Source organism: Orcinus orca, chromosome 20, assembly GCF_937001465.1.
Source record: "Orcinus orca chromosome 20, mOrcOrc1.1, whole genome shotgun sequence".
In the NCBI taxonomy this organism is placed as follows: Eukaryota; Metazoa; Chordata; class Mammalia; order Artiodactyla; family Delphinidae; genus Orcinus; species Orcinus orca.
In genome coordinates this window covers 38,867,878-38,880,254 of record NC_064578.1, presented here as the reverse complement: position 1 = coordinate 38,880,254, position 12,377 = coordinate 38,867,878, and the positions used below count along the sequence as shown (strand labels likewise).

Genomic DNA, 12,377 nt, shown 5'->3' with positions numbered 1-12,377 from the left:
AGGGGAAAATATTATATGCTACCTTTTGTATAAGAAGGTGGAGGGGAGATAAGACAGCATATTTTAGTATTTATTTTTCAAGAAATACAGGAAGGATAAACTAGAAATTAATGTAAAGATTACTGATAGGGGTAGGTAGGAGCAGGGACAGGAATGAATTACCTCACTATACCTTTTGATATAGTTGTGATTTTAAACAATGCAAATGTTTTACAGACCCAAAGTCAAACTGATAAAAAAGCAAACACTAAAATTCAATACAAATATCAAATCCAAAATATAACTGCACAGAAAAAAAATAATAATTCAAGTAACTTTTGAGATCATTACCTAACTGCATACCCCAAGGGGGTTAATTCTGCAAGAACAAATTGAACAGCAATGAAATCATGAACTTCACTCATAGGTTTGCTGTTGGCAGTGGTATCAATGTAGTAATTCTAAAACTATTTTGTGTATACTGTGGAATAAAGGAAACGAATAAATACAGTTGTTGTTGAGAACAAGGTTTCATTACAGAAAAAGGGAGATTCAAATATAGATGGGGGTAGTTGAAGAAGAATTTTGTGGTAATGGATTTGAATGCAAAGTATCAGGATCCACTGAACCCAATTTTAGTTTTTAGTTTGTTTTTGAACAGTTCTAACTATTTGCAAAGGATTGATATTTCATGACTTCTATTCTCAGAGATAATGCAAAGAATAAAGAGAAAATTTACTTACTTAAAAAAAAGGCTAAAACTCATTCTATCTTGCAATTATACATGAGTACATTGAACCTTTTCATAAGCCTAAGACACATTATAGGATCCTACTGATTATATAATCCCTGCATCTTGTTTCATCACCCTAATAATGATTTCATGATTATTCATCAATTTTCCCAAACTATGCTTAAATAAAACTATATAACAAGTAATTGAGGAATCATGGAATCATCTAGAAGGAATATGCTATCAATAGTAAAAATCATTCTTCAGTTTTCTTACTGCATTGACCAAAGTACTGCATCATCTTTCAAAAAAGTGTAAAAGACTGAAGAAGACACCATCTTTGTAGTCTGATTTTAGCTTTCAAACACAATTGACAATTCAGAAATTTTCATTTTCTGTCCATAATGGGAAGGAGAAGAAAAGTGACAGAGAAAGACACTTCACAATTGTTAAACAAATTAAACTATGAATAAAAATGATAGCAGCTCTCTTCACCAGCACAGTCCAATAGAACTTTCTTTGATGATAGTAATCTTCAAAGTCAACACTGTCCAATGCAATAGCCAATGGCCATATGTGGCTATTGAGCACTTGAAATGTGGCTATTATGACTGAGAAACTTAACTTTTTTTAATTTTACTTAATTAGAATTTTAAACTTAATAGCCACACGTAGTTAGTGGCCACCATTTTGGATAGCACAACTAGATACAGATGATGGTGAAAATATTAATATAAATTAAATCTTAGATTATGAGTCTTCAGATGACAATTATCCTAGGTGAATTTTCTCAAAACTCAACAATCAATGAGTAATAAACAAAATTAACTCAAAGTTGATCAAAGACCTAAAAATAAGAGCTAAAACCATAAAACTCTCAGAAGAAAACCTAGGTGTAAATCTTCATGAACTTGGATTTGGCAATGTGTTCCTACATATGACACCAAAAGCAGGAGCAAAAAAAAGGAAAAAATAGATAAACTGAACTTCATCAAAATTTTAAAACTTGGGACTTCCCTGGTGGCGCAGTGGTTAAGAATCCGCCTGCCAATGCAGGAGACATAGGTTCAAGCCCCGGTCCAGGAAGATCCCACATGCCGCGGAGCAACTAAGCCCGTGCACCACAACTACTGAGCCTACACTCTAGAGCCCGTGAGCCACAACGACTGAAGCCCATGCGCCTAGAACCCGTGCTCCACAACAAGAGAAGCCACCGCAATGAGAAGCCCACGCACCACAACGAACAGTAGCCCCCACTCACAACAACTAGAGAAAGCCCACGCACAGCAATGAAGACCCAACGCAGCCAAAAAGTAAAATAAAATAAAAATTTTTTAAAAATTTATAAACTTTTGTGCAAGAAAGGACATTATCATTAAAGTGAAAAGACAGCATACAGTATGGGAGAAAATATTTGTAAATCATACATCTGAAAAGGGTTTAAATACCTAGAATAAATAAAGAACAACTACAACTCAACAACAAAAAGATGACCCAATTTAAAAATAAGCAAAGGACTTAAATAGACAAACTTAAATTGACATTTCTCCAAAGAAAATACAAAAATGGCCAATAAACACATGAAAAGGGACTTCCCTGGTGGTCCAGTGGGTAAGACTCTGTGCTCCCAATGCAGGGGTCCAGAGTTCAATCCCTGGTCAGGGAACTAGATCCCGTATGCATGCCACAACTAAAGATCCCACATGCCCCACAAAGATCCCACGTACTGCAACTAAGACCCAGCACAGCCCCCAAAAACAAAAACAAACAAAAAACACACACATGAAAAGATGCTCAACATCCTTTTTCATTAGAGAAATGCAAATCAAAATCACAATAGGTCAATGACATTAACACCTATTAGGATAGCTCTATTCCAAAAAAAAAAAAAGAAAAGTGTTGACAAGGACGTGGAGAAATTGGAAACCTCATACATTGCTGGTGGGAATGTAAAACTGTGCGAACGCTGTGGAAAACAGTTTGGCAGTTCCTCAAAAAGTTAAACACAGTATTACCTTATGACTCAGCAATTCCACTCCTGGGTATATATCCCAAAGAACTGAAAACAGGGACTGTAACAGATAACTCATACACCATCGTTCATAGCCACATTATTCCAAGAGTAAAAAAGTGGAAACAATCCATGTATTCATCAACATTTGAATGGATAAACAAAATGTGGTATATGCATACAATGGAATATTATTCAGCCATAAAAAGGAGTAAAGTTGTAATACATGCCACAACACAGATGAACCTTGAAAACATTAAGCCAGTCACGAAAGGACAAGTACTGTATGATTCTACATCTATGAAATATCTAGAATTGGCAAATTCACATAGAAAGAAAGTAGATTAGAGATTACCAGGGGCTCAAGGGAGGGGAGAATTGGGCACTAGGTCTCAGTTCCCCATCTGTGAAATCAGAAGTTGGACTAAAACACTGGTTAAGTTTAGTTTAGTTCCTTGGACCACTTCCCTGGCGGCTACTGAAAGTGGGTGCAAGGAACAGAAATACTCATCCCCCTCCCAGCCCCTCCACACATGCAACTTCTCCCTCAATAACGCAGAGTAATTTAGCTTTCATCTGTTTTACATATTGGGTTTTTGAATAAGGTTTTATTTTAATGAAGAAAGCTCTGTGCCTTAAAAAAAAAAAAGTTTGACTACCAGTAGTTTCTATGGTCTTTAAATCTAAATATTCTTAAGAGTTTGGTTAATTTAGCTAATTGATACAAGTTACCCTCACTCCATCCTGTTAAAAAAGAGTCTCAATAATTTGTTTCATTAGAAACAAAAAAAGATTTTTACCAGTATTATGTACCTATATTTTGACAAATAAGTGCTATATAAAAAAGTTGACCCAAAAAGTTTTAAAAAAAAGCAGTTAAAAGTAAATAGCTTTACAAATTATTGTAGAAATAATACCAAAGATGGTTAAAATTCTCATTGAGGAAAAACTAAAACATGTCCAAAGGTATAAAAGCTCTTCCCTTGCAAGAAACGGAAATAAAGCCTGAAGACCCAGTTTGGTTTTGCTGCTGAAAAATGTACAAAATAACTTAGAAAAACCAGTTGAGGTCAAACGTTGTGAGCCCACTACTTATACCTGCCTACTCTTGATCTGGGGAAAACTGATAACCATAGAGCAAGGCAGATCTGATGGTAGGACAGCCAAGAGTTCTCCATCTGTGAGTCCATCCTAACCTTCAAGTAAAAGTGATGGTTCCATCACAGTGAATGTAATTAATCTCACTGAACTGTACACTTAAAACTGATTAAAACAGGGGCTTCCCTGGTGGCGCAGTGGTTCAGAGTCCGCCTGCCAATGCAGGGCACGGGTTCATGCTCCGGTCCAGGAAGATCCCACACACCACAGAGCGGCTGGGGCCATGAACCATGGACACTGAGCCTGCGCGTCCAGAGCCTGTGCTCCGCAACGGGAGAGGCCACAACAGTGAGGCTCGCGTACCGCAAAAAAAAAAAAAAACTGATTAAAATAGTAATTTTTATTTTATACATATTTTATCATAATAACTAAAGATTGCTGGGAAAAAAGATCTCTAAATTCTATTTTTTTCCACTCCTACAAGTTTTTTGGCTTCTTGAGGACAGAGATTAGGGAGGAAAACCCTGAAGCACTGGAAATGAGTTTTGAAAGCAGGAATTATGTAAATGGTTTATGTTTGTACCTCCCTAAGTTCTAGAACAGACCATGCCAACCAGGAAGAGAACTACATATATTTGAATATAGCAGATGTTGAATAAAGGGGGACTGACTTGAAGGTGGAGAAAAAAAGAATCAATAAAGGAACAATATACTTCTAAGAACAAAAAAAAAAGTAGGGTATTCTCACCCACTTAGTCATTCAACAAGAAAAACTTCATATGTAACAGTGTGCAACAAGAACTTGGACATTTTTCTAAAAAGACATGTGGCAATATTCTTAAATCTCTTATGATCTTTGTGCACCAAACTTTACTTAATACAAAGAAGACTACTGTGTTTAAATTCTTATTAAAATAGCCAATAAAAATGGGTTTCACTATCCCTTATCCTTACTTCTGTACATTACTTGTAAAAATTACTTTAAAAAATAAAAATTAAAAAGATCCCTTGGACCTAGATGGTAAATGGTGATGACTATTTTTCCTGGTATACTGAAGGTTAATACATTTCTTAGCACTGTCCACTGAAAGGGCCTTGATGCAATAATATCCCAGTGGCAATGAGCACAACTTGGGCCCAGATCTAGGTTTCTCAGCATTTCTCATTAAAAAGAACCAGGGCTCTTTGAAGAAATAGTCAATTTCAGAACTAAGACAAGAAAGCTACAAGGTAAGCCTGGACATCCTGTGCCAAAAAAAAAAAGGTAATGACCAAAGGATAATAAGAAATGCCAAAAGGATGCAGGAGTCAGCTTGAAGGGGCTCCCACTGGCCAAATTTAGGACAATTTGAGCATCAAAAGGAAAAATGAAAAATTATAACACACTGAATTAAAAAACAAAAAGGGTCTACACTAATACTAAAAGGGGGGAAAGGGCTCCTCTTTACAGAAAAATGCCAGCTATAAACATAGGTGGTTAGAAACTACTAATTTGCAAATACCAATATAATAATTGATTCAGGCAAGGATCATCCATGGTAAAGGGCTGTTGGGGAACAGGATATTTACAATGTCTTCAAGTATTTAGTAAGTACTTTTAAAGTTCTTATTCCTTACACAAGGGAACAGGTACCTAAGGTGAAGAGATATCGCAGGTACTACCTTAAACAAGTAACTAGCAACACCAATAATAGAATAAAGTAACACTGTATGTCTCCTGCTGTGATAAAATAGGAAGTCATTATCAACTATGTATTATTCTTGTCAAAAATGATTATTTAATTCTGTTTCTTCACGAGTACATTCATCAGACATCTCTAAATCGTGGGCATTCTATAAGTAGTAAACTTGTAAACTCTTCAAAAATACCAATTTCATAAAGACAAAAGAATGTAGAGGGATTGTTTCAGATGAAAGGAAATTAAAGAGATAAGACGCTAAATGCAGCCTGTGATTGGATCTTGGATTGAAAAATGTTATAAAGAACACTTTTAGAAAAACTGAGGAAATCTGAATATGCTAAATAATATTATTGTGTGTCAATGTTCATTTCTTGGGTGAAAAAAAAAGATATGATTATGTAGAAGAATGACCTTGCTCCAAAATGATATGTGCTTAAGTATTAGGACATGATAATATCTGCAATTTACTTTCAAATCGTTCTACAAGGAAAAAAAGAAAAGAAAATACAGATAGAGAAAGAAAAGGCAAATGAGACAAAATACGATTGATGACCCAAACTATTCTTTAAACTTTTCTGTTGTTTTACAATTTTTGAAAATAAAAAGCTGCTACTTTAAAAAAAAGAAAGAAAGAAAGAAAGAAAGAAAAACTGCCTTAGGGCAGACTAAAAAGATCTAGACTCACTAATCTGGAGATGAAAGCAAGAATGATACAAGCTAAAAGATTTTAAAACCCAATCTGACAACATTAGGAGAACAAAATCAAACAGTTATGATCACAGCTTAGACCCCGTGCACCTTCTTCTCCCTTTCCCCATCAGTGTTTTGGAACTATTCTTGTCTTATACTCCAATCTGGAGAGGCCTAACACAATGAATATTGATTTTCTCCCCTTGAAATACTGTATTATAATGTTTACTAATAAAAGACTAAAACCAAAGTTGTTTCTTCTCATGGCACATGACTGGCATGATAATAATCACTAACAACAACCAAAACAAACTGTTTTAAAATAAAATATAACTCACAAGTTATGAGTTCTGAAAACCCATTTAGCTACAAAATGTATCTTTGGCTGTAAGCAAATATTCTTATGACTCTGCCTTTCTTAAAAATGATAAAAGGACTACATTAGAAAGATCAAATACACATTCTTCAATAAACTACTTATAACTACTCAATTTAGAAAAAGCATTTTATTTTACAAAAAAAAATGCAAATAGCCAATAAATACTTGAAAAGGTTATCAACCTCATTCATTAGTTATTATTAGAATGGCTAACAAATATGAAAAGGACAGACAGTACCAAGTGGTGATGAGGACATGGAATAGCTGGAACTTTCACCACTGCTGATAGGAATGTAAACTGGCATAAGCACTTTGAAAAACAAGCATTATAAGTAAAATTGAAGACACAAATACTCCATAAGAAAGTTCGGAGCAAAAACTATAAACAACCTAAACTGTTCACCTGAAAAATTAAAGAGAGTTAATGAAGACTCTAACATCAAATTTATAAATGTCTATCACAATGCCTGGCACACAAAAAAATTTATTCTATACAATGCAATCCCATCATTCCTCCCTTCATTCATGACAAATGGATTCTTGTCATTTAAGATTAGTATGATTCTCAAAACACATTTCAATGGTTTCTCACCTCACAAAAATAAAAACCAAAATCTTCAACAATGATCTAGTACAGCTCCTTACCTATCACAAACCATCTGTCATTTTAAATATGCCTATTCCACATCTTTACCACTAGAATGTGATCCCTGTGAAAACAAAGACTTTATTTTGTTCACTACTGCATCTTCAGCAGAAGAAGACATTAAGTAGGTACAATCTGGCAGGTAGCAGGTACTCAATAAATATCTGCTGAAAAATTATATGCTTGGATTCTGGGCTTGGAAAGAAGAACAATACCTGTGGTATGGAGTACACGACTGACAGTTTCCTAAGCTATGTGCAGTTTATCATAAGAAATATGCAAACCAAAGTTAAATTAGCTGTTCTGCTTTATAAAAATTTGAAATATTTACTCTTAATGCATTTAATTCCCCAGGTTCTATATCAAGAAAGTATAAGTTATTCCAAAATTCCAAATTACACGAGTCACTCAGTTATAATTATAATAAACTAAATAATAACATTATCCTCATGAATTCTCCAAAGTTACCATGATCCTGCAAATAAACCTAGGAAAACAATACTATATACCACTTTTTCACTATACTATATAGCAGAATCTCAATAATTCTGTTAAAGATAATAGTGTCTGGAGATATAAAACTCGGATAGAAACATCACCTTAGCCAAGAAACCAGTATTTCAATAATGCAATTCAAAGACAGATCCAGATTTAACAAGTATGAGGAAACTTCCCTAGAACAGCCCAAGACACTCCACTGCAGCCCTAGGTTTAACTTTTACGGCACAGATCAGTCCAGAGAGGCTTCTAGGTAGATTCCATTTTTTCCACCAAATACTTTACTCCTATTGGCAAAAACAGATTTAGTTAAAAGAAAAGAGGGGGAAAAAAAGGTGATCCAAGTTCCCTCTTGTCCCTGTATCTTTGGATAGAGAATTAACAATAAACAACATCTCCAGGGAAAAAAGAAAAGGAAACCACCTGGGGAACAGATATGTGAATAAATTGTACCTATCCGCTCTGGAATAAGAAACAAACCTGCCTAACTGGTGTTCAAACCAGCCAAGAGTAATCTGTCAGGAGCAGAAAATATTTAGCAATTAAAGATACAACATCCTATCTTTTATTAAAATTAATTAGGTTTTATCAATAGCCTTTCTTGAAAAAAAAAATCCCATTCAATTCACTCACTTTTAGGTAAAATAAGTGAAATTGTATGCTTTTAAAACATTTAGTGGTGCATTTTCCTATATAAACTGTGTGAATATTTATATACATATAATCATGACTAACCACACCACATAGTATTCTACAATTTTTACTGACTGCACAAAATCTCCTCACACCAACCCCCTTATGTTGAATTTTTAGCTTTTTCATTATTATAAACAAACCTGCAGGGAACCTTTCTGTACATGTCATTTTGCTAGATTAAAAAAAAAAAGAAATAAACAGAAGTTTTAACCAAAAAATCTTTTTTTGAAAATGTCAGCATTAATGCCAAAAATGAGAACAATATTCAAATATTTGATCCTGTCCATTTACTACAGATTTTGTCATTTACTTAAGTTGTGGATCTTTCATGCCCCCCTCCTTTGTCTTTTTCCTTAGGTTACTAATTTTTTTCCTTGTTATTCAGTGCTCCAAAGGATAAACAAGGAAAAAAACAGAGAGAGGGACCAAGATGAAACGTGTTACACTCCTTATCTGAACTAAAAAGAAAAAAATTGATGAGCAACATTTAAACCACTTTACCTAGCAGCCATTCTTAAGGTTCCCAGAGAAAATAATGCCCTGAACCTAAGGTATCCATTGCATATAAAGAATTCACTTCTCTCCTCTGCATCTAGAGCCTACTAGCTAGCTACCATCCTAGGGAAAACTGAAAAAATAGTCATTCAAATAATTTTCGTCAGGATTTAATTCTCTCACAGAACCCTGGTAGGGAAAGGCAAGTCCTAAAACACATTTAATTAGACTTATATAAAGAAATACTAACTGCTATACTATAAAACTCCTATGACATTTTTTTCCTTTTCCTTCCAAGAATGTCCCAACACTTCCACTTATTAGAGTTCACTGTACTCCTACAGCTGCTGGGTTGGTTTTAAAGCCTAAAGTCCCTCACAAAAATCTGACTGATTTATTTATTTATTTATTTACTATTTACTAGATAAAGTTTTCCTATACTGAACTATAATTAAAGGATAGCTATCTAACCAGTTTATCTTGTGGCCTCAAGGGTCTCTCCTGTCCACTGAAGCAGATCCGTTAAAATACAGTCTAGTCCATTTACTGAGGGACTTTATCATGAACTGGGAATGATTTTACATACCCATGACAGACATACACACGCTTATTTTATGTGCCAAAATAACATTAACACAGCACAGAAAAGTAATTTGGTACTATACTCAATGTCTACTGAAAACTGTCATCCAGGTTCCCATAGGACTGTAACTGAGAAGGCAGTTTTCAAATGCAACTGGATACCATACCAGAAAGCTGTTCAGAGCACCCCCAAACCGTATCCTTTGTATTTCAGACACACTAACATCAGAATAAAACCAAGGATTTCTCTTTTTAACATGCCAAATAGGAGAAAACATATCAAGTCAGCAGTATGCAAACATCATACTATGAAGAAGGAGAGAGTTAATTCCTCTACAGAAAGAAAGACAATGGGAACACCATCTTCTGAAGGTCTGTTTCACATTTTCTAAAAGACTAAAAAATGTAAATAGTTTTTGCCAAAAATGAACAAATTGGTTTCATGAAGGGCTGTCTTTTCTTCTTTCTTTATTCTTCTCGTAAAGAAAAAAAAAAAAGTCTTACAATTTAAACGCACCGAACTTGAATTTTTAAACCCCCAACTTGAAGAAAGCCAAGTTTAAAACCCAACCATTGTATATGGTATTAGAAAAAAAAAATGGCTCTCAGAAAGGGAAATCCAACGCACAAAATAATTTAGAACAACCAGAACAAAGTAGGAAAGGTTCCCACAATTCATCCTAACAGGTTATTTCCAAGCAAACCAGGATTTAAGTTCTATAAAAAGTTCCTTATCTAGCTAAACTGGGTATGTTTGTATACCTATGTAAGTAGTCATTTTTATACAGAAATGCTCAATAGAAAAAGTTAGGAATTCCCAGTGTTTATAGTTTTTAAACAACTTCCTAACCTTTATAATCATGATACTCTCAATATGACACATTTTAAGTAAATGAAACGTTGCCTTTCAAACTAAGAATTTCAAAGATAGTGAGAAACAAATGATACAGAATCCAAAGGGAAAAAAATCTCAGATTAAACAATAACACTGTATTTCTTAGACTGGTATACTTGTTCATATACAATCCCATTAGGAAATACAAAACTTTCTTTCCTCTTCACTGGTAGATTAAAACTCATTTATATAATTGAAGTTAAAATGTAATAAAACAGCATTCTATCATGACAAATACTAAACCAAAGCTGAAACTGCACATGAAGCGTTAGCGTTACAAACCTAGTAAAACTTTTAAGTGCAATCAGATAAAGAGCAACAAAGAGTATACATTTTACCAACGATGAGGTAACAAGCTAAAAAAAAAAAAATAAGGTGAACTATTCATTCACAGCCTGTCCTTCACTGAGAATATTCCCACGCACTGCTGTACGCATTAAGATTAAAAACTCACTTTCATACACAAGTTAAACAGATTATCGCATCTCTTTTCCCCAACCCTCCCCTCCCTTCAAAGGTCAAAGTGCTCCAGACAAGACAACGAAAGCACGTGACAAAAGTTTCCCCAACACGCTTTCCAGGCCTGGAGAATATGCTCCTCCCCCGTTCCGGGTCCGGGATGAGCTAGGCCGGGACCAAAGGGCTGCGGCCCACCGAGGGCAGGACGGGGTCGGCGGGGAGGAGCGGGGGTCAGCCCCCAGGCCCGTGTAGGGGGAACGGGGCGCCGAGGACGCGCCTGGGCGAGGGCGCCTCCCGAGACCGCTGGCGGAAGCGCGGGACGGAGCGCGGCCTGTTACCTTTTCCTGCTCCTCGCGGAGCCGCGCCACCTCTGGGGCGCGCAGCGGCGCCGCGGCCGAAGCCGAGGCCGAGGCGTGGGGCCCGGGGTCGGGCGGGGCCTCCATGGCGGGGCGCCGGGGCCTCAGCGGGGCGAACGAGTCCTAAACAAGTGTTTATGAAGGCGGCGTGGCCGGCGGCTGCCCAGCGCCCGCGTGCTCGCCCTCATGCACTGCGCGCCCCGCGCTGAGGAGGCCGCGCCCCACTTCTCTGCTACCGCGGCGGCAGCTGCTCGCGTCCGGGCTGCCCGCGGCCACATCTCACACGCGCATGCCGCCCGCCGCCGCCGCCGGCGCCCCCGCCGCCGCGGGCTCGGAGCAACAGGCCGGCCGTTAAAGGCGAGAAGCCCCGATCCGGTGACTGGGCCGAGCCAGGCGTCCTGTGGCGGCCGCTCCTCCTCCGCACCTCCCCCGTAGGCCCCGCCCCTCGCCCCGCCCAGCGCGGCACGCTGGGAAGCGCACGCAGCCTCCGCCCTTCGTCACGCCCCCGGTGATCGCGTGGCGCAGGAGCGGCGCGGCGGCTGCTGTCTTATCTGGAGGCTAAGCTGACCTGTAGCCCTTTGGAAACTCATTCTAGGGAAGATCGATGGTCAGTTCACGGAGATGAGCCCTGTCTTAGCCTTGTGTCCCCCTAATGCCCCCAGTCGTTGAGCGCTGCATCTGGCGGTAGGAGCTTAATTCGTGCACTAGTGCTGGTTCATAAGCATATTTAATTTTAGCAAAGTCAACTCTTCCCTGTGCCTGTTTAATGAATTAAAATATGCGATTAAGTTTTGTTTGTGTGTTAATTACTGCACACACAATTTTTCCTTATATAAAGGTATTGTGCTTTAATTAACATATTGCTATGTATGGGCTATTTAAGAGACTTTTCAAGGATAACGTTGCCCATACTTTTCCTCTTATTTCAAAACTCCTGTGACCTCTCTCTCCTACAGCCTCTGTACACAGTAGGCACCCAATTAATGCTTAATGAATGGAATTGGCCTTGCCCTAACAATCATCTCTGCTCCAATACCTAACAGTGAGTTGGGTCCTGGTTCTTCAACGTTGTGCAAATGGCAATGGGCTGGGAGGTAGCTGCAGTTCTGAACCTGGTGTGCCTGCTTGCTAGATTTCTCTTCCCTTCTGGCCAGCTCCCCAGTCCAGATACGCCCTTT

General features: G+C 37.6%; 1 protein-coding gene across 1 annotated transcript in view; it reads right to left on the bottom strand.

Annotated features, from left to right (window-relative positions):
* URI1 (URI1 prefoldin like chaperone) overlaps positions 1 to 11,634 on the bottom strand; it is a 66,637-nt gene extending 55,003 nt beyond the window's left edge. The window contains exon 1 of the mRNA XM_004284862.3: positions 11,182 to 11,634. Coding sequence (XP_004284910.1) covers positions 11,182 to 11,286 — 105 coding nt within the window. The 5' untranslated portion in view covers positions 11,287 to 11,634. The remainder of the gene's footprint in view (positions 1 to 11,181) is intronic.
* Between the last annotated feature and the right edge of the window lie 743 nt (positions 11,635 to 12,377).